General features: G+C 38.6%; 1 protein-coding gene across 3 annotated transcripts in view; it reads right to left on the bottom strand.

Annotated features, from left to right (window-relative positions):
- Plap (phospholipase A2 activator protein) overlaps positions 1 to 22,493 on the bottom strand; it is a 108,356-nt gene that overhangs the window by 24,044 nt on the left and 61,819 nt on the right. For all 3 annotated transcript variants that reach the window (XM_067108011.1, XM_067108012.1, XM_067108013.1), the window contains exons 4-6: positions 20,163 to 20,386; positions 11,591 to 11,751; positions 6,070 to 6,234 (exon numbers count right to left, since the gene is read on the bottom strand). In XM_067108011.1, coding sequence (XP_066964112.1) covers positions 6,070 to 6,234; positions 11,591 to 11,751; positions 20,163 to 20,386 — 550 coding nt within the window. The remainder of the gene's footprint in view (positions 1 to 6,069; positions 6,235 to 11,590; positions 11,752 to 20,162; positions 20,387 to 22,493) is intronic.

Raw genomic sequence — 22,493 nt, forward strand, 5'->3', positions numbered from 1 at the left:
GAGAGAGAGAGAGAGAGAGAGAGAGATAATAGTTGTCCTTACTTAATAGAGTGAAATTTTTTATGAATTATTACAGACACACACAGAGAGAGAGAGAGAGAGAGAGAGAGAGAGAGAGAGAGAGAGAGAGAGAGAGAGAGAGAGAGAGAGAGAGAGAGAGAGAACCTTTGACCACTAATCAGCAACATTACCCTTCTTGTCATGTTAAAGTGACATGTCTGACAGCTTTTGCCCCTTGAGCTTTACAGAAGATGAGAGGGAAAAAATATTTGCTTGCTCTATGATCTAAAAACCCACAATCTTTAAAAATTCTGATTTGCTGAAAAAATTCTATGGCTTCAGATAGGGTTCAAGAATGTGTCCACGAAATATTATGCTAAATTTGCCGATTTAGTTATGGCCTAAAATGTAACAATAACTATATGCTCCATAAAACACCAGTAGCACAAATGATTTAGTCTGGTATAGTTTTTGGCGACATATATTACGAAAACTTCTTTGAAATGAAAATGTATAATGTCAATAATATCCTACCGCACCTTTTTAGTTATTCCTAGTCATGACAGCGCACACGTCATACCATGACGCCTACCAGGCCGAGTTGCCTATAAACTTCCAAGCTAGAAGGACACGCTTTTTCATGCTCGCTTAGCCTTGACTGAACTCTGTATTTTCTGCGGTGTTTGTTTTTTCACCGCGCCTAAAAGGTCCAAGAGTTCACTTATGCTTCTAGAATGCGGAAAGCCATGGAAAAGTCCAGGCGAGAAGTAGAAGAAAGAGTTCAAGAAATTAGTGCCAGAGGGAATGGAGCGACGAGAGAGAGAGAGCTGTCGCCATCAAATGGCGTTCAGCTTGATCTCTGCTGACCAGAGACCAACCACATCCACCCTGGGAAAGCCTCTTTTATTTGTTCACTACCAAAGGGGCAAAAGATATTTTAGAAAAAAAGAAAGCAGTAGTTTGGAGGCTGATATAGACGATCCTGAAAATAAAATGATCATAATAAGTGAAGAAGACTTGATGAATTACTTGAATCACGAATCCCTAATTGTGAATGTAAAGTAATGCGGATCCATTTGGCAAGGGATGGATCTGAGACACTAATAAAAAAGTGTAGGCAATCATTATACCCTAGAGTAATACCTCCTTGCAGCAAGATCAGACAGGGGGACCAGGAACCTAAAATTTATAAGAATGTCTTAGGCACATAAATAATCAATTATTCTATTTATAATCATTTTGCTAATTAATACCCAAAAATAAAAATTAAAACCATAGAATTTAATTGTAACACAATCTTTGAAGTCCCTTTTTACTTTTTTTTATGTAACTAAAACTTGAAGGCCCGTTTTAAAACATGTTTCACTTAAATGCATCTCCTCCTCTTAGTATTGACCAATCTAAATGAAATTTTAAATAGCAACATGGGGAAACATGGTAGACTAAAACAAAGCCGGGGATTTAATATTTGAGTTTCTGATTTTTGGCAATTTTTTTTCTGTAATTTTTCCAGGAAAATTTCATTAAAAAAACTCATATCTCGAAAAAAATAATTGAAAAATCAAAATCCCGGGCTTTGTATCGAAGGTCCATATGTGTTTTATACGTGGTTCAAATCTCATCCCTTAAAACCAAAAAGCAAAGGAGGAGATGCATTTGAAATGGCCATTTTGGCCGAAAATGCCTAAGGCCACAAAACCTAAGGTCACTGAACAAAAATTTTTTCCCAGAAGTTCCACACAATATCCTTTAACAAACCCCTATATATCAACAACCTGTCGTTAAAAAGTCGGAAATCGTCCATCCTTTAAAATACGATTTCATACAAATTTTGTAGTTAGTTATATTATTATTATTATTATTATTATTATTATTATTATTATTGTTATTAATTGAAAATTAGTACTTATTATTACATAAAAATTTATTTATCATACAAAACAAATAAACATATCCATGTACTATAAAAATTCTCATCTCAGTAAGAGAGAAGAGAGAGAGAGAGAGAGAGAGAGAGAGAGAGAGAGAGAGAGAAATACTTTTATTATTTTAAATTATTTAATTTACACATTAAAAGCTGAAAACTTATAAATTACATAAAAATTAAACAAACATTTTTGCAGGGTTTCTAGTATTCACAAATGCCTGTGTTGTGAAAACTCGTGTATGACAAAGTTGTTCCAATGAAAATTCACATGTTCAGAATTTGGGCAACTCAATCGCAGTAAATTCGGGTATTATTACTGTACATTGTTGCCTGAGAACAATGCTACTTGTGCTTCACCCAACATCCACACTGCTTTAAGGTTCTCTGATTGCTAAGAATTCGGGAATATAGGTGTAACAGGACTCCTACAATCCCTGTTAAACTCCAAAAATTCTAGATCTTCCAAAATCGTGCCTAAGACCTTCACAGAGAGATATATAAAGGACTGGATCCTTCTTCCCATGAGAGCTGAAACTAACATCAAATCTGATAGAGACCACCTGCTGACTCATGTTCAGGTAAAAGGAAAGAACCCAAGCCTCATTCTTGCTGGGTCAAAAAACTTCCCCAAAATCACATTACCTTGCGAAGACCTCCACTTCACTTAAAACTCCTATAATGATTGAAAACCTCTTAAAAGTGATCAGTGGCGATAGATGCCGCAAATACAGGCAAAACTGTTTCATCACAGGAAACCCCCGAACTGTGAGAATATCTTTCTCCAATATATGGACGCAAGAAAGCGAAACATGTTTAGTGCATGAACGGCTCTAAAGCCTTGAACATACCCAAGACAAACCTAGTGAAATACAGCTCAAACTAATTCATCATCTTCTTACACAAACCAATTAACCTCTTCAATAAAGAAATCTTGACCATTTAATCATTTGGTTCTATATCAGCCACTTGATTCACCACTCAACAGAAGCAAAAGCAACTTGCCCTCCTGCCAAAGAAGAGCAGGAGAATAGGCCTCATCACCGAAAATGCGCTCGAGAAACCAAGGCAAAGACTACAATGCTCGATAGCAGAAGAGCAGCAGCTGACTGCACTGAACTAACTCGTGATAGGTTCCTACCGAGGGTTTATAAACTCCTCTTTAGTCACTGCTGACAAAACCACTTGCTCCAGCACAAAAGGGAGACACTGATTCAGTTGGAAACCTGTCAGCTCAAAAAAAATATTTAAATTCTGATCAGGAAAAATCTCACAATAATGAGAAAGTTCCCTAACCATGGCAAACTCAAAACAGAAATAACAACCAACTATTTAAAGACAGAAACTCCCACAACTGGATAAGAAGCTGAAATCCCCGAAACAATGCTGAAAGACTACTAACGGCAACCACCTGCTGGCTGAAAAGGAAGACGAAACAAGAGCACTTTGCCAAATTTCCTTATATAAAGGCAACAGATGATAGGCCCATAGGTGAAAGGTGAGCAGGTGAGAGGTGCACTGGCAATAGGTGCACAGGCGAAAGGTGCACAAATGATAGCTGCACAGGCTATAGTCTTGCAGGCAACAGGCACACAGGCAATGGTCCACATGTGATAGGCACACAGGCAAAAGGTGTGCAAGCAACAGGTGCACAGGCGATAGTATCATAGACGATAGGTGCACTGGTGAAAGGCAAGGCACGCACGCAATAAGCACACAGGCACGCGAGTGATAGTTGCACAAATGCATGAGAGTAGCAACTAGAGAAACTAAAGGCTGAAAGCTTGATGGGCACAAAGCACACAAAGCATAGGAGAGAGGCACACAAGGGCACAGCATTGTGGCAAAATGCACAAAACTGCACTAGACATAGGTCTGGTGCATCAAAACTGCAAGGCGTGCAACTGCACTGGTTGAAAAAGGCATGATACAAAAGAAAGCCAAAGACAGCCTAGGCTTCTCACCATAAAGTGGTACTTAATACTAGCCTTGAACCGTGAAAGATCCTTAGCTACAGAGGACTCAAGCGAAACTTCTAAAGGCAAAACATAACTTTCCTCAAAAGGCAGCTTTAACCAACCACTTACTACCCAGTGGAAGCAGGTTAAATTCACTTAAATACTACATGAAAGAGTCAAAGCATCACTCCTGCCAAGCTGATCTGATATGGTACAATGAAAAGAGGGAAAAAACATACGGTAACTTCTCTTATTCTCTCCTGAGTGTTCCTATCCAAGAATTAATTCTAGCACAAGAACTGGTACCACTAACACCGGAACTGGTGCCTCTGACATTGGAACTGACACCTCTGACAAAGGAACTGGAGCCCACACACCACAGAACTGGTGCCTCTGACATTGGAACTGACACCTCTGACATAGGAACTGGAGCCCACACACCAGACCAAACAGTGGAAGGAGACACTGGGCATAGATCCACACCACTTTCTAACATGTCCACGAGGGAGTAAGACAGAACCTGGCAAGGGCAAGACAAGATAAAAGATGGGGTGCTGACTCTTTCTCTAGTGATGAGAAAAACCCAAATTTAACAAGACTCTCGGGAGGGTAGCTCAGAGAGAAAATATCCCATGAAACTTACGCCAAGTGAACATAAAAAAATGACTCCATCCTATCAAATCTAATGCCTTGAATTGATGGGAAGCTTATTTGGAATAACAGATCAAAGAGAAGCAGCAGAGGACCTAACCACTTACTAACAGGGAAGCACATAACACATGCATCCCTTAACACAAGTCTTACGAGTTAGTTATTTCTACAATCTAACAGACTTTGCTCATGATCAACTTCTGCATGATTTCGTTAAACTATGATTCACATCAGTTATTCCAATTATAATTCTTCCATCAGCAACACACATATCTCCTGAAGGTCAATACAGTACAACTGGAATAATGCCTATTACGGTAACTCCTACCTTACATTTTCTTACCAATCGAATATTCAAAATAAAACCAAAGAAAATACCAAAATAAACCAATAGAAAACCAAGTACATTTAACAATCTGTCTACTTCCTAAAACCAGTGACAGAAGTAGATGGACCGGTTACGAGTGTTTGTACCTATCGGTCCCTAGTAGGAGGTGAGGGAAGTAGACAGACAGAAAATGGATATTCATAGAAAACCAAGTGCTCTCATTTTTTGTTTCAATCTGTCAAACTACTGCTGGCATGATAGTAACAGCTACAAAATAGAGAAGTAAGATTCACTTCAAAAATTTTTATTCATGAAATTTTTTAACTATGGGTGCTATTAGCAGTTTAGGACTGCTCCCCACATTTACCCTTTGGGTAATATATGTGAACACAAAGAGATGATACAAGAAATGTCTGCATACATGTGACTCTTGCACATTTCAATTGTTCATCATTATCTTTGGCTTTACTTTTGGTTTCTGGTATTTCTTAAAATTTCTGTCAAAATCCTTATAAGCCACATGCAATACGTGTACTGCATTAGTGATGGTTGTGTGTGCTTGGAAATTAATTTAAAACCATGACCTGGTCCAAAGTCCAGGCGTACATGCATCGCTGGTGTTTTGTCTCTTGGTACAGTAGTTATGTTATGATTTTCAGTTTTCTTTACTAAAATTATTTACATTATATCTTGAGCTGTTTACTGATGTATACTTTTCTATATATATAATTAATTTACCTAATTAAAATTACTTACTTTACCTCTTACAGTTTTCACTTATTCATTCCTTCTATATATATTTTATTACATACTCACCCAGGCCAACAATCTCTGGTCCTCAGTGAATATTGTCAAGTATTACAGAGATACTGGATCAAGAAAAAATGAACAGTTGCGAGCAACAAAGGTTTTCCTGTTTGTGGACAGTGAACAAATGAACGAATGCATACACATTGACCAATGCTTTTGTGACTTATATTCTTAGTTAAATTTATTGAAATTGTTTACCTTACCTCTTTAATTTTTCACTAAACTAAACATTCCCTATTATTAATTACTTGATTAAACTGAATTACTTTACCTCTTACATTTTTCACTGATCTATTGCTTCTTAATATACAATATGCAAAATCAACTACAAGTAATAACTGAAATACCTCAAGCCTCACTCATTTACTCTGTACACCAACCCCCTGCAAGCCACTTACCTTGTTCCACAAACAATATCTGAATTTGGCAGAGATCTTACAGCCCAAACTGACTGTGCTGGTACATGTATAGTTTGAACACAGTTGCCATCTGCCTGCCATACACGTAATGTCCTGTCTTCTCCTCCTGTAACAAATCCTTCACCATTTCCAATTATGCTAATCCTGAAATTAAATTTAGTTTCTTGTTATTCCTGCAGTTTAACTACTTCATGACAATAATGAAATATATTTCCAAACAAAAATAAGAAACAAAATTAATGTGGTATTTAATTACAAACATGTTCTCACTTCTAATGGCATAAACTAAACATCTACCTTTATCTTAAACACATGATCATAAGATCATAATTTTTTTACCAAAACCCACTAATCCTAATCAATTCTCATACTACCTTGAATGTCCTCAGGCCTGATGCCTTTTGTCTAACAGTTAAAGTTAAAAATTGAAAACTGAAGAACTATCCATATTACACTTAAAATGAACTTATGTCTAGGGGATGTTAACTTAAAGTCCTTATTTATCTGCAGGTTATGACAAACGGCCATAATAGACAAAGAAGATCATCTCCAATACAGGTAGTCCTCAACACACAAACTTTCAACTCTCGGAACTTATAGACATGAATTTTGTTTAAAAAAGCAAAATTAGAAACTGTGCCAGAATTTCAAATCTGGCAGCAGTGCATTTAGTCAGTTCATGTGTCTACCACTTGGCAGAATGCAGGATCCCTTTGAGTAAACTGTCCATGTACACAAACTGTTCCACTTTTTTAAGGTAGGATTAACAATTTTTTCTTCAACTCTCAATTATTGTTTGTTAAATGCACCCAAAATCATTAACAAAAAATAAAATATCTTTTTTAAACCATTCTGCTCTGACTTCTAGCCAGTTTACAAAAAAGTCTTTAAATACGAGAAGCAGGTGTGCATACTCTAGATAGCATAATAGTTGCAAACAGCAAGATTAGCCGATGGAAAACCATAAAAATTGAAAAAACCTCTCTCAACTTTTAGTTATTAAAATGCATCCAAAATCAATAACATAAAAATGCAATAACTGTTAAAAGAATTTTTCATTTCTAGCCAATTTACATAAAAATTCTATTTAAATATGAGAAAGAAGTGTGCACCTTTCCAATACAGTAGAAGTAAACAGCAAGATCAGCTGGCAGAAAACAAAAATAAACAACCTCTCAGTTGTTGGTTGTTAAAATTCATTTGAATGCACTTTCTTCTTTCCAAATAGCAGTATGTTAGATATTTTCTATGGGAGCAGAGGGGTGTCAGCTGATGAGAGTCAAAAGCGTAGCCTAATCAGTGAAAATGGAACTCACACAATATGCTGGATATAGATATTTTATTTCATGTAATTCTTCACCCCTTTTTCAAGGAAAGATTACAGATTTCTGGTTATCATATACTTTATTTCAAGTATATATATCCATTTGTCTTAGTAGACAAACTTCTTACCATACTGTCCTATATGCAGTCAGGTAAGTACAATGCTGGATGACTAAGCTAACTTTCTTGGACTTACAAACAAATAAAAGTTAGGGACACCATCTTGGAACAGAACTCATTCATATGTAGAGGAATATCTGTACACTACGTGGAAGGCAAAGAAAGAATGCAAAAGAACATCTGTTTGAATGCATAACGAAGCCTGAATGAAACAAGTGTTCTTGGACACCTCCACCTTGCACCTCCCAGTACTAACAAACAGACATCGACCCTGAAGCCTAAGATGTTATGTCATAACTCAACATAGGGTTCAAATTGCAATCCATTAATGCAAGGTGACGCACACCCAACGATAGGAAGAGTCAATTGGTATTGAACGCTGTTTTTGAGAATCAAGATAGTACCACAAAGCTTGCACTGGGCACAAAAGCAGTCATCAGGAGAGGACTGAGAAGCTCTCAAACCTCTCATCAGCAACTGACATCTTTTGAGTTTCCATCACAAAATTAGGAATAAATGAGAGAAACAGAACAACCACCAACCCTTCATGTGCTGGACTTTGTATGAGAGACCATGTAGTTCACCAGTCCCCCTTGTTGATGTTTAGGGTAGAAGAGAGCCTTAGGTGTGATGTTCCCATCTACAGCATCTCTGAGAGGCTGGTACAGTGCCTGAATGAGATTAAAGAATGAGTTACTTTCCACTCTCGAAACCTGAGTTTGTGAGGTGGGCAAGAATGCATGAAGTTCCTCAAGGGCATAAAGAGCTTTACCAATGCAGAGATATAAAAGTCCTTCTGGCTGAAAACTTGGAACAAAACCATTTGACAATGGTGCCCAGGAGGAGCTTGTCTCAGTGAAAAACAGACTTTAGAAGTCTGAGATCTGTTGAAGGATGGCTCCAACAAGAGAGACTCTTCCCATGACCCTAACCACAGAAAATGAACCACCTCACCTGTTGTATCTGCTGGAGATTACCTGACTGATCTAAAAATCTAAAGCACAGTCATACAAGAAAGACCTCTATCATGGGAGATGCTACAAACTTTCCAGCTGAGAAGAGGATGTGCCTCTCCACATTAGTGGAACTTCAGCAAATAAGGGTGGCAATGAAGTGTGAGCCAGGATGGGATCTCTCTCGGTACTTCATCTAGTAGAGATGACAATACTAGGTACCACTTGGCTTATGGCCAACTAGGAGTCTCAAATGTCAGCCAGCATCCTGGGCTACTCTATATAAGGCTGAACACCTGTTGGATTGAAAGTGATGAGGAGATACACATCATGTGGTTTTAAGGGTGCATCTTCCATCATAATGCATGGGTTTGGGACCAGGAAAAAGAACACTAGGAAACTCTGGTTTAGCCACAATTTAAAACCCTTCTTGCTACCTGAGGATGAGAGGACCACTCTGTCCCTACAACCTGTACCTGGCAACTGAGCAGAGCTGCCATATCATTCCTCATGCCTGGAATATACCTAGTTCACAGTAGCTGGTCTTGTTCCTCAAGTAACGGCACTTCTGAAGATGGCAAGATTAGCCAGTCATTGAGATAACACAGCAAGCATATCCCGTCAGCTGCACTGCACCTTCTCAAGACAGGATGTCACACATGTTTACAGACTGGCAAGAGAGTAAAGTCAGTGCCCTTCCTCCCAAAAAAACAGCCTTCTAAACTTTTGGTCTAGTCCTCCTTGTAAGACATCCCAGAAAAGACAAAGTTTGCTATCATGTTGAGCCAGAAGGCCAACCACAATGATTCTTAAGAGGGAAGCTATAGCATCAGAGCCCTGATTAACAAGTCTAACTACAGTGGCCAAGTTTTGGACCCTCAGGAGTGAAGTACTTCCTTTGACATACCAAAGGTGGGGGAACGTGCTTCAAGGAATGACTGGATGCCAATGAACTTTCCAACAAAAGATCAGTGATCACGTACAATACTCCTCGAACAAGTGGAGACCAAGGCAGGCAGAATGAGGGCACTGTCATGGGAAAGAACCAGTGAAACTGAATGCTAATGAACTGCCCTGATAGCTTCCCTGAGGCCAATGTACAAGCAGTCCTCGGTTATTGGCAGGGGTTCCGTTCCTGATAGCGTGACGATAACTGAAAATCGGTGATAATAGCGCCGATCCCCAGTTATCGGTGCCGATAACAGGAGTTTGGCGCCGCCGATAAGTGGGGATTGGCGCCGATAACCAGGGACTGCCTGTATTCACAGATGACCTCAGTGATCTTGAGGAATTACATACCCACCTTGACCTGTTAAGGTTTCCATGGTGAAAGACCCTCAGGTTCTACCAGTTCCACTTCAGGTGGAGAAGGCCCTTCCACCATGGAAAGGGGAAAAGGCATGTCAGCCTAACCCAAGACAAAGGGGTCAAACTCCCTGTCTATAGCAAGGTGACCAACTTACACTTAGAAAATGCACAATCCAGAATGCTGTTTCTTTTCCTACACCCAGTAACCACACTGCACAAGTCAGAACTGAATTTAAGACTACGGAAGTAGACCCCTGCTTCAATGTGACCATGCAGGCCAATAACTGATCCAGTATGACTGGGATCAGTAACACCATGGTATATGGTTTGTAAGGTGATAGACTAGTATCGAATACCTATATATGGTTGCACACATGACCATGGATGTTTTCACAGAGAGAAATGGCTTTCCATCTTACTTCAGGATAGGAGTGGCCCAACAGAGAAGAGCCAAGGTCGGACATCACCTCTTGAGAAGTCTGGACAGGTGGCTAGGCATAACAAACAAACAAGCTTGTGCATTACTGACCAGTCACAAGTAAGCTCATGGGTTGTCTACCCTCCTCCCAGAACAGTGGTCCCATAAGTGGGAGTGGTGGCTGTTGCCCCTCTTCTAAGGGTGACATTCATGAGAAACCCAGCAAGACTTCTTTCAGTGAGGGGATTGCCAGGCCCACTTCCTGCATCTCCTATAGCCAGGAAAACAAAAATTGATGATGAAATGGATGTGGTTGAAGAATCATTGACATCTTCCTCTCTGTAATCCTGTTATGCATCACGTTGACTCTTTCCCTACAGCAGATGACTTTACAGTCTAGGCAGGTATCTGAGCTAAGCATCCAAAAGTTACAACAGTAAGAATGGAAACAGCAGCAGCAGAATGGTCACCTGCCAGAGCAGGGACCACAGAAGCAGCAGGGACAGTAAATATGGAGCCTTGGCACACCCAACCAAATCCTCTAAGAAGGCAGCAAAGGAGGGCTCTCCTGAAAAGGCCTAGGGATGGTCAGAGAGGCTTCAACTACTCCCAGGAGCCAATACAGAAACTCTCAAGACAAGTCTAGCATTGCAACACCTAGAGTTATAGATGCTGGGAGCTAACTAACAAGCATACAGGGGAACATTCACTGGTAGTGAGACTCATCATGGACGCAAAGCTCAGAACGATGGCGTCTTCTTAACTTTCCTCTGCTATAACCCAAACCTCTACTATAGGGAAGGCACCCACTTCTCATATTCCCAGCAAGGAAGACCCTACAAACAAACCTGGCCAGTGCAAAATGAAAAGAAAGTATGAGGATTGACATTCATTGGATGAAATAAAACAACACACATGCTCTTGCCCAGAATGTCTACACTGTTATGTTATTTACTTTTACCTTGCATCCTACAGACAACAAAAAACTTAAAACTACATATAAATACCAAAAAGGGGTGATAACAGAACTTCAGGAAAAACAAGGTTAGTATTCCACAGCAGCAAAGATGTGTTCACATGGCAGTGGCTGAAGAAAAAGTTAGGCTACGCTGACACATAAGTACTGTAAATGGGTACTCCCACTACCACTCACCACTTGCCACCTCTTGAGTACCTAGGTAAATTTAATACCCTTCAATGGCTGAACCACTTTGCATTGAAGATACTCCTATATAAAACTGTTTATATTTCATGTAGGAACAAATGATGCTTTGTTAAAAGCTATGAAGGAACACTGAAGAATGTATATTCTCAATATAGATTAAGTGCTAAATGTAAGTTTTTAAGAAACAAAAATTTTGCTGTTCAGTATACTTACGAATATATGAAATTTGTATGTCCATAGAAAGTGGACAGGCACTCTCCAGATATGGCCCACAGTATGACACTAGCATCATTTGAGCAAGACAAAAATCGATCAGCATTCAATACAGCTATGTCTCTCACACAGTCTTTATGGCCATTGTAAGTAACACAAACCTGATGAATAAAATAAGTTTTAAAATAGTAGTGAAAAATCTAATTCCATCAACAGGTGGAAACCTTTCATGCAATGAAAACCAAAACACAACCATTCCAATACAGTATACTGAAGTTTGCTTTATAGGTGATACAAAATCCCTAGTCAACCTCTTGATTTTCATCTCCCAAAATTCAAATGAATAAAACTCCAAGATTGGGTCACACATTTTAATAAAAGTCTTTGATTGTTTTTCAGTACTGTATTTATTATTGTATAGTACTGTCTTACCTAGACAGTGAGGTTCTCCATGTTAACCTCCAAATACAGCACACCATATTGAACACCTCTTCTTTTCACACAACACTTATGGTCAACATAACAAGACCCTACTATTTTAACTTAAAAGAATTTTAAAGTAAATTCAGCACCAAAAACAAGTTCTGAATTGTCAGAACCATGCAATGTATTCTTTCCTGCTAATCCTTTCAATAACTTGTTTATAATGTACTTGTGCCATTTCTGTAACTTTTTTCAAATGATTCCGTCCATGGTATTTGGACCATGCATGGTAAGCTTACGTATAACCTTTCCAAAAATTTTCTCAAAGGAAATTTTTCTGCTTCAAGCTTGAAAAACTGCAAATGCAACAGCTCAAATTGCTGAGGGAACTACAGCAAAATTGATTTCCTCTGTTCAATATTATTGACCATTCCTGCATCTTAACCATTTAGGCAAAGGGCAATACACACTACTCATTAGCTGCTACAGTGGAAATGTCTCAATGGCTGGTACTTCAGCTAGTCTGACTGTCCATCTGGCTCTGTATGGAATATCACTTCTCAATAATTACTAGCCTGACTCTGAAATAAACCATCCATAGGCTATTCTGCTTTCACATTCATGCTATCTTCTAAAAGGCATACATATGACTGAAGAAGTTCTGATGAAAAAAATACCAAAGCCTAGAAGCTAAAAGATTATGGATATGGCTGCTACACAATTCTACATATCATATCATCTGGTGTTTTTACCAGAAAATTTACAGGGGAGAGTATCAAAAATGACAAAAGCTGCTGGACAGTAGTCAAAACTCCAGGAAATGGCTTACCCAACAGTACTACTCTATATCCAAAGGCAAACTCCTCCCAAACCAAAAAGATTATTGCATACTTCCAACACTGACTGTAATAGAATAAAAAACACAAGATATGTTTCTGAAACAATCCTCCTGCTGGAAGTGGCAAATTCCTACTGGATCACTGATCTCTAAATATAAGCTAGACCTCACTGCACTAAGGCTTTATTAGCATATGCCAATCTGAATTCTCTATCTTTTAAATTTATATTTGACTTTGATGTATACGCATGTCACTGCCTCTTACTAACAATCTATACATCAGCTTCATTATTAGAGTTTGCATACCAAATATTTTGAATGCTCAATCCTTTATCACCTATACATGACATAAAAGAAAGCTGAATTTATCTTCAGATATTAAAAATGACATTTTTATAATAACAAAGTTTTATATATGCTTACCAAGCAATTACATAGCTATATTTTCCTCTTGCACAGCAGCTTAAATTAAAAAATTCACGGGTAATGCTTCAAAGTATAGTGCTGGTATTCCTAACTGGAATACAGGAACTGCTTTAGCTAACCCCATTCTGTTTATGCCATGTGTCCATTAGAGGGGAGGAGGGAGGGTCTGATCATGTATCACGGTAAGTATATAAAACCATGTTATTAGTAAAATGTCGTTTTTATGTAAGTAACTTACTAATTACCATGATGATTCCCACACTGACAGGAGGAAGGATACATGGACACATTCTACTCCAAAACATTAGGTCATAAAATGAATTTGAAATAGGAAAAAGTTGCTAGCATTGAATATAAATGCATAGTCTCCTGGTTATTAAGAGAGCCTGCAGCAGAAAAATTGCTCTGGTTGGTGCTCAACAACCAACTTGTAGTGCTGGCAGTAAAGCCTAGAGAGCACTCTACTCTAAAGTGGAGCCTGCAGCCATAGTCCAATGGCTAGCAAAAGCATACTTGGAAGTTTTGAAGCGAAGGAATTATCTGAAGGCTAGCAAAACCTCAAAAAGTGCCCTTGCCCTGGGCACAGTACCACAATAAAAAAACAACCAGATAACACTGTCACCTACACTGAAATAAAGACCACGACCCATCCACTGAGAGTGGTGCGTGCTCCAGGTACATTGTAGCCCCCAGCTCTCACAATACTCAGCACTTTACTACAAGGTGAAGAGAAAGTATGAGAAAATCCTATGTTTCCTTCCGCGATGCCAAGCCTGTTACTAATAATCGCAAGGTTCTGCAAAATATTTTAACACTGTTTAACCCTTAATGGACGGATCCCCTCAACAGAGGATCTAAAACAGGTTTTGGATGGTGGACGGATCCCCTCTCAGGAGGATTAATATTACACACCATACGATTTATGTCTGTATCAAGCGGGAAAGTTTCCAGTACTTCAGTGGCCCATAAATGAATTGTGGCAACTACAGAATTCAGCTCAGCTTGATCGTGGGTGTCTTGGGAACTTTGTTATTATTATTATTATTAAAGTAGTTTAACCAGTATTGTTCTTAACTTGGAGGGGGACTGCCTTGCTCCTCTCTCTCCCATGACGTCTTTTCACTTATGTGCTCATAAATATAACCAAGGATTGCTGTTGGTTTTAGTTCTTATCTTTTATGATATGATGTCAAATAATTGTAATTTTGCAAAGAAATACTAGAAAAAACATGTATAAATCCAAAAAAAAGGCACTGCATTTCAAGATCTCAGTAAATTTACATAAATACTGTATTTTACAACACATATGCTCAGAATTTGTTACTAATTTTATTTCTTATATGTTATGATATTGTGTGAGTTGTAATTATAATTTTACAAAATAAAATAAAATAAATATAAAAAAAACACGTATAACTTAGTAAAAATTTACGAGCGTTTTGTAACAGAGGCCCCATACAGGGTTGTAAATAGTCACTTTCAACTTCCTGTGGAAGGTAGGGAAAATTTTTTATAATTTTTTCTTACACCATGTGCATTTGCATATCTTCCTCTTTCCATTGATATGTTTTTTTTTTTTCTTAAATTGGCCAACCTTCAAGTTTGCCCGGTCTGGGGTGTGCATGATATATAATTAGCCCATCCCTATTAAGGGTTAAACTTTTCTGAAGTGAGAAGCAAAAATCGATTGCACTACTAGTAGGTCGATTGTAGGATGGACATAAGGGGCATATATGCATGTAGGCTAATAAGGTAGAAGTTGTTCTGACGTCTTTAGCTGTAGAAGTTGTTCTGACGTCTTTAGCTTTCACTTAAAAGTAGGCCTGATGCTCTCCTGAAACTACACAACAAAAAACAATGCATTCTTAGAGGGTGAAAAAGGGTACTTGTCAGCACACTAAAGGTTTTGAATGCCCCCTGTCCTTCCATCACTGTTCAGATAATACCTGAACACTCCAACAGAATAGAGGGGTTCCTACTCTTCCCCAGAGCCAAGGATGTGAGGAGATTAGGTGCCAGATGATCAGAAGCTGGCACCAGGCAGTAGGTGGCACCATCTGAGCTGGCCACCAGATAACTAATAAGTTGGGAGATGGCGGGCACTCCTAGGAACTTGGGGCAGAGCTGGCACCAGGCTTTAGCTGGTGCCAGACGAGCTGGAAGTCAGGCAAGGTAAAGGCTCGGGCTGGTGGGTGCTCCTAGGAGCCCAGAGCACTGTCCCCGCCTATCAAGACAGTCTTCTCTTCCATTAAGTTCTTGAGAGGGAGAAAACGGTTCCAGGTCATAGAAGGGTCCTTGTTCTCAGTTAAAAAATCCCAGGGTAAACGAGCAAACTGCATTACTGAGTCAGATGTAGCTTGACACCCCTAAGAAGGAGGAACATGAGAGATTCTATATCCTCTCCAAAAAAAAGGCAATGCTGCCATTGAGTCCTGAGTGTCTCAGAAGAAGAAACTTAAGAGTCTGAGACACCCGATTCAGAACATCGTTGTTCACTTAGATTGGTAGAATGAGCTAGAAGATGACATCTGCATCTTTCAAATGTCTCTTGTAGCACCTCTGAAAAAAACCCTCCCTCCTGACAAGCACCCAGACAGCCCAAAGTCTGTCCGCGTAAGAGCGTACCACCTTTGGTGGTGTCTCTTGAAATGAGGTTGTTTGAGAAGAAACGAATCATGGAAGGATTCTTGGAGAGTCCACCAATCAACCATAGCAATTTGGGAACCATTAATTATGGTTCAGAACAGGGATATGAGGCAAGTCGTAATGTTCTGACGAGCCTGAAAAAGTTTAGTCCTTCCTTGACCATGTCGAATGGTGGAAGAGCATAGAGCTCCAGGTTGGAATGATCTTGCAGTATGGTGTCTGTTGCCCATGCTAGAAGGTTCCTTTAAAGTGGCAGACAGTCAAGGTCAGCCTGCCCCATAGAAGCAAATACCCCAACAGTTCAGGGGATTCAAGGTCCACTTGAGAGTAAGAGAGTTTCTGATGGCTCAGTTCATCTGACAGAAATTCCAGTTGGACTAAAAAAAACTTGATTATCATCCACAGTAAAACCATCTTGTCACTTGGTGGCGAGTGCTAACGTAAGAAATGTAAGGACTGTGGGCTTGTCTAAAGGAATACCACAGTCTAGGAGTGAACTAGGGTCAAGAAGAACTGAAGCCTTAAGGGGATGGCTTTCAGCTCTCTGGCATCAAGAAGAGCTGAAGCCTTAAGCAGATGGCTTTCAGCCCTCTGGTATATGTGTGAAGGTTCCGTTCCCCTAGGACACGTCCCAGAAATCCCGGTTCCCTGAGCGGGCTCCCTCTACTAGAACAAGGAGAGAGAAGCAGTCTAAGACTAGTCTCATGATGAGGGACTTCTTCCGAAAGTCTAAATTGGGACAGCCACTACTGTAGGTCCGACTGAAGACCGGGACTGAGGGAAAAAATGACGGTGCTGGCTGTGATTCGCTGTCCCCGTATGTGTTCAAACCATTGATCTTTCTTTGAAGGGAGACAAATATATTAGTCGTCCAGGGATACATGGACATATTCAGGAAAAAGCTGATGCTTATGGCCAAAAACAGAAGACAAATGTCAGAGAGAACTACCATGCTATCTGGGCACATTTGGACATTTTAGCAGCTGAAAATGCAATCAACGCCACTAGCCCACACTACTGGGCGCTTCAACACTCAGCAGCCGAAATGAGCCTTTTCAGTGGCCGAGAATCACTAGAAAACACACCATCGGCGCTTCTACAATGAAAGCACATCCTTATGGACACCTTTCCAATGGCTGTCCATCAACACCTGCAGACAACAGGCTCGATTGAGGAGACAACTACCCAGGGGCAAGCCCCTATGGACTTCCAGTAGGCCTCCTCCCTGGTATGGGAGTCTGACAGGGACTGAGTTTAGGAGATCTGATGGGCCAGATAGTCACCTCCTTCACTACACATCTGTCAATGCCTGGGACTGGACAACAGACTCAACTGAGAGGTGACTACCTTTGAATAAACCCCCCAACCTCCTTTGGGCTTCCAGTATGTCTCCTCCCTGGTGCATGGGAGTCTGACAGGGACCTTTGTCTAGGTGCATCGGGGGATGAGTAGCCACCTCCTCCACTGCACAACACTTCAATATTACTAGGTTAACTTCTGTTAACCCAGACACAAGAATGGCAATGGCATGGGAAGGAAGCAAGGGAGCCAGGCACTGGAGCAAGTGGATACAAAATAAGAGGGCTAGTAGCAGGAGAGAGCTGGCACCAGATGATCGGGAGCTGGCGCTGGGCACTGGATGCTCTCAAGATGTGGCTGGCACCAGGCGAGGTAACTGTCCGGGAGCCAAAAACTCAGCAGCTGGTTAGCGCTCCTGGGAGATCGGAGCCAATTCTTGGCTGTCAAGAATGTCAATTTTTCCAAAAGCCCAGTGCCACTAAAATAAGCACAAATTCTCTCCTTACTATGTTCTGCCCTTACACTTTTTCAATTCTCTACCAAGGAAAGTGTAATAAAAAGATGTTTAATTAATTCTTTACCAACAAAGGTTTGAAGTACCCAGAGTACCATCATACAGACATATCTCAATTCCTAACAAATTATTTGAGACTTGCAGATATATTTTTCATTACCAAAATCGGTTCAGTAGCGAACGGAATATTTACGTCTTATTATGCTACTTGGAAAAGGAAAGTTAACCTTTACCGACCAAAGTTAGAGGTACAGAGTACCATCATACAGACATATCTCAATTCCTACCAGACATTATTTGAGACTTGTAGATACTATATGCATTTCATTACCAAAAATATTGGTTCAGTAGTGAATGCAATATTTACGTTTTATTACGCTACTGGTAGTTACTCAGTTTGAACGCAAATTCGCTACTGTAGCAAAATATGATAAACTTGAAGGCTACCCGAAATCAGCGATAATCACCAAAATCTGGCCTCTGACTGGCAAATTTAAGAACAAAGCTGCCACTGACACTCGGTGTTTACTCGAGAACCGGCAGAAACAGAATGAGGTTGTCTGCTCAGTTGTTCCTGGTATTCCCGTTAAGTGGGCGGGACCAGTCACCTGCACTAAACTTTGAAGAGTTACTCGTAAATTTTTTAAGTTGCCATGCAAGAGGAAACTATAGATTATGTAATGACTTGCTAAGTTACTTAAATAAAATTATAGTGCTTCTCCAAGTGAAGACACTGTAGGGATGAAGTGGGTAAGGCAACGGAGAACAGATAAGGCAAGGGAGAACAGAAGATACGACATCTACATTTCATGGGTTTCTAAGCCCTGATGATTAATGTTTCATACCAAAAAGAATAATTCTCTTTTAAATTACAATGCAGAATAATCACCTTATGCTTCATCTGGAATTTTATCCAAACAATTGGTAGCATAATCTAGAAAATATATTAGTAATTACTGTAGTAACACAAATACTTCTGTCAGACTTACTATGCACTGTGCAGGAACAAATGACTAAAATAAATTCACATATCAAAGTGTCAATCAACCTAGGGTACTTAATGAAATACCACAGGTTATGAAGAGCATTACCTACAGTGGGCCTCACATAGGATGCTGCAGGTAGTAGTAAAAGTTCTTTCCAGTGTTTCAGCTGGAGCTGTACTTTCTGCCTTTAGCTTTTTTATACTCTCTTCTCACTTCACAGCCTAAATGAACCAATTTTCAACTTTCATTTACATTAAAAAAATCCTTCGGGCCACCCCTATAAGAGTTTAGTGGTGAGACTTATCAAATAATAATAATAATAATAATAATAATAATAATAATAATAATAATAATAAAAATAATCATAATAATAATAATAATAAAAATAATAATAATAATAATAATACACAATAATAATAATAATAATAATAATAATAATAATAATAATAATAATAATAATAGTTTAAGAACTACACATATTTTATTAAACCTTTGAGATTCTCAAGATGATTGAAGTCACCATCCATAATTCCCCTCTACTGACTACTATACGTGTCATTAAAAATATATTTTTTAATAAATTCACCATAAATCGTAAAAAAGTATAACCAAAAAAAATTTCAATAGCGCCCATATGGAAGCTTGCTGTTGTCATGGAGACTTAGTAAATGTTCTGATTTATGGTGAAATTTTAAAATAATTACAAATTGTTATTCCACTCAGGAAACTTATGCCACTCAAATACATTTTATATTTTTTAATGCACTTTGTGGTAGCGAACATGGCTCATATACTGTAGTAATGAATTTCATATCAATGGAAAGGTAATTTAACATACTTTTAACTGTGAAAACAAAAATTGGACATATCTTTTCTCTGATTTATTATGCATTTCTTTTATGTAACAAATATTTTCATTACAGTACAGGTAACTTTTACTTGTGATATTGATTTCTTTTTTCTAATTTTTAGAATTTTTAAACATACCATGATAAAGCAGCATGAAGTATAATGTTACACAGAGTGATCAAAGAAAATTATTACTAAGCACTTTTGCTCAGTCAGTCAAGGGTACAAGTTCTGTCACAGACAGATTTTGACACTCCCCCCACCCAATCCTCCAATGGTTAAATGTCATAACTCCAACCTAACAAAATGAATCACGTTAAATAGACTTGGGTTCCAAAAACTATCAGTAGAATGTTTTATTTCCCAAAATTATAGTGCGAAATTGAAAGGTATAAAGAAAATAAAATACTTTGTATGAGAGTAACATAATTTTCTTTAAAGTTAAAATTAATCACACCTTTCTAAAATATCTTGTAAATTCTTCAAGAATATTTTGTCAACTACCATTCTATTTAAATGTGTGTACCTTCTGATTAAATGTCTGTAGTCAAAACTCTACACACCAAAATCTTCAACAAATGTCACACTTACTTTTCCTTCTTTCCACATCTTGATGGTTTTGTCAGCTGAAGCTGTTAAGATTGAAGGGGACTGGCTTGAAGGCCCTTGTTCAGGTTTGTATGTAACAGCAACTGACCAAATGGGTCCTGAGTGTTCCTTCATTTCCTTTACACACTCCCAGTCTTTCCACATTCTGGCACTGTGATCCCAAGAGCCAGAGACAAGTAAGCCATCACTCCAACATAAAGATGATACTGAAAGGGATGATGAATTTATTCTTCCCACAGAAAGTATTGGCTTTCAAATAAGCATACAAAGTAAACTGAAAGTGTTAATATTAATCAAAATGTGTGAAACCATTTTCAATTAATGTCTGCTGAATAATACATCATACTTTTGTATCATCTTTTAAACTTTTGGTATTGAATAATAAGAAAGTAAATGGGGAACCAGTATCTTTCAGGAGAAACATTTCAGTGTGAAGGCCAAATGGACAAGTTAGCCAACTGAATGGCCTACATAAGTCCTGAAGGAAATAAAAAAAAAAGTATGAGGAATACTAAAGAGCCTAACCTTGAAGGAAACAACAGCATCTATCTTTGAAAGCAACAGGATACAGCAATCAAGAACACTGATTCTTTCACCTTAATTATCAGACAAACTGTTAAAACTACTCTTTTGAATTTGTTTTCACTCCTTCAACAGTAACCTGTTAGTTTAACTCAGTCAAATTAGTGAATATTCCCAAGTTCCTTAATTACCTTTAGAAGAAAAATGGAGAACAGCTTGGCAAGATTGGTTAGCACATGCTCGCTAGGCCTCTCAGGTTCCTGAATAACTCTTTGTGCCTGTTGACTGGTTAACAACTCCCAAAGCTTTTCTGACCTCTGGCACCATTCAGAATTGCCATGACTTTTGTTAACTTTCATTTCCTTTGTTTCTTGTAATTTTCCATTCCACTGGATAATATTATTATATTAATAAGATTTCATTGAAACATCAACTTAAGGTTATGGTTAGCATTAGCAGTTTTTTCACAGTTTTTATAACTTTTTTGTTTCCAGTCATTCTACAACTGGAAGTGTAAGTGCTTTGTCTAATCTTCAGAGCTGCTCACTAGTGAGTGTTCAGTTTAAATTTTGCAACTGAGTACTTTCTTATTATCTGGTCTTGCATATGTTTTCATTTAGTATTCTTTATTAACATTCATCATGGGTGGGGTACAGGCAGTCCCCGGTTAACGGCGGGCTCAGTTAATGGCAATCCGGTTTTATGGGGCTTCTCTAGCAACGAAAATCGGCAATTTTCAGCGCAGAAAATCGCAGATTTCCACTTATCGGCGCCGATAATTGGGTATTGGCGCCAACACATACCTAACAGGGGCGCCGATAACCGAAAATCAGCACTTTTCGGCGCCGATAAACCCGAAAATCACTGAAAAAGCGCCGGAAATCACCCATTTTCAGTTAGTGGCAATTTTCGGTTATCATCACACCCCAGAACGGAACCCCCGCCAATAACCGAGGACTGCCTGTATGAAAGCCATCATTTTTAAGGAGTATTCAATGATAAATTCTTATCCTTTCTTCTTCTTTTTCCATTTTTGTTTTGGCAAATATGCATGAAAGCTTCTCATTTCCTCTTAGACATACAGTACTGAACTTTGTTTTTGTTTGGTCAGTTTCAAATGCACTCTTTTTGTAAAACTTAACACACACTGTTATGAATTGCTCATGTTATGTGATTTTCATGTCAGAAATATATATTTGTTTCTTCATATTTCTGTGCTTTATTTTGTACCTTCTCTAACAAGTTCATAACAACTCATCACTGCTGTATAACTGAAGGTCTTTTTCAGTGAGCACTCTTAAAAGTGTGGTATTGTTTTAGTATACATTCTGACTGAAAACAAATTTTTATAATAAAATTTATTTTTTTTAAATACTCACCTCTCTATTATGATAGCTGTACAGTATTTCCCAAGTCAGTTGGGAGGATGATAGTGTGTGAAAAGTAAAAAAAATTAAAAGGATCATTTAGTTTGAACCATCTACACATCCATCCCTTTTGGGTGGGTTTGAGCGCCTATAATTTTCCATTCAGTTTTTTCTTCTGTCCACATGAGTGGGGAGGTGATATATAATAGAGGTGATATATAATAGAAGTGATACATAATAGAGGTGATACATAATACAGTAAACCGCCCGTATTCACGTTCTCGTGATTCGCGGACTCACACATTCACGGGTTTCTCTGTGGAACATATCTAGCCATTATTCGCGGAAAATTCACCCATTCGTGGTATTTTTCACTGAGAAATATTCACTAATTACTGTGTTTTCATATAATGTTCATGAATAA

This window comes from Macrobrachium rosenbergii, chromosome 8 (assembly GCF_040412425.1).
Source record: "Macrobrachium rosenbergii isolate ZJJX-2024 chromosome 8, ASM4041242v1, whole genome shotgun sequence".
NCBI lineage: Eukaryota > Metazoa > Arthropoda > Malacostraca > Decapoda > Palaemonidae > Macrobrachium > Macrobrachium rosenbergii.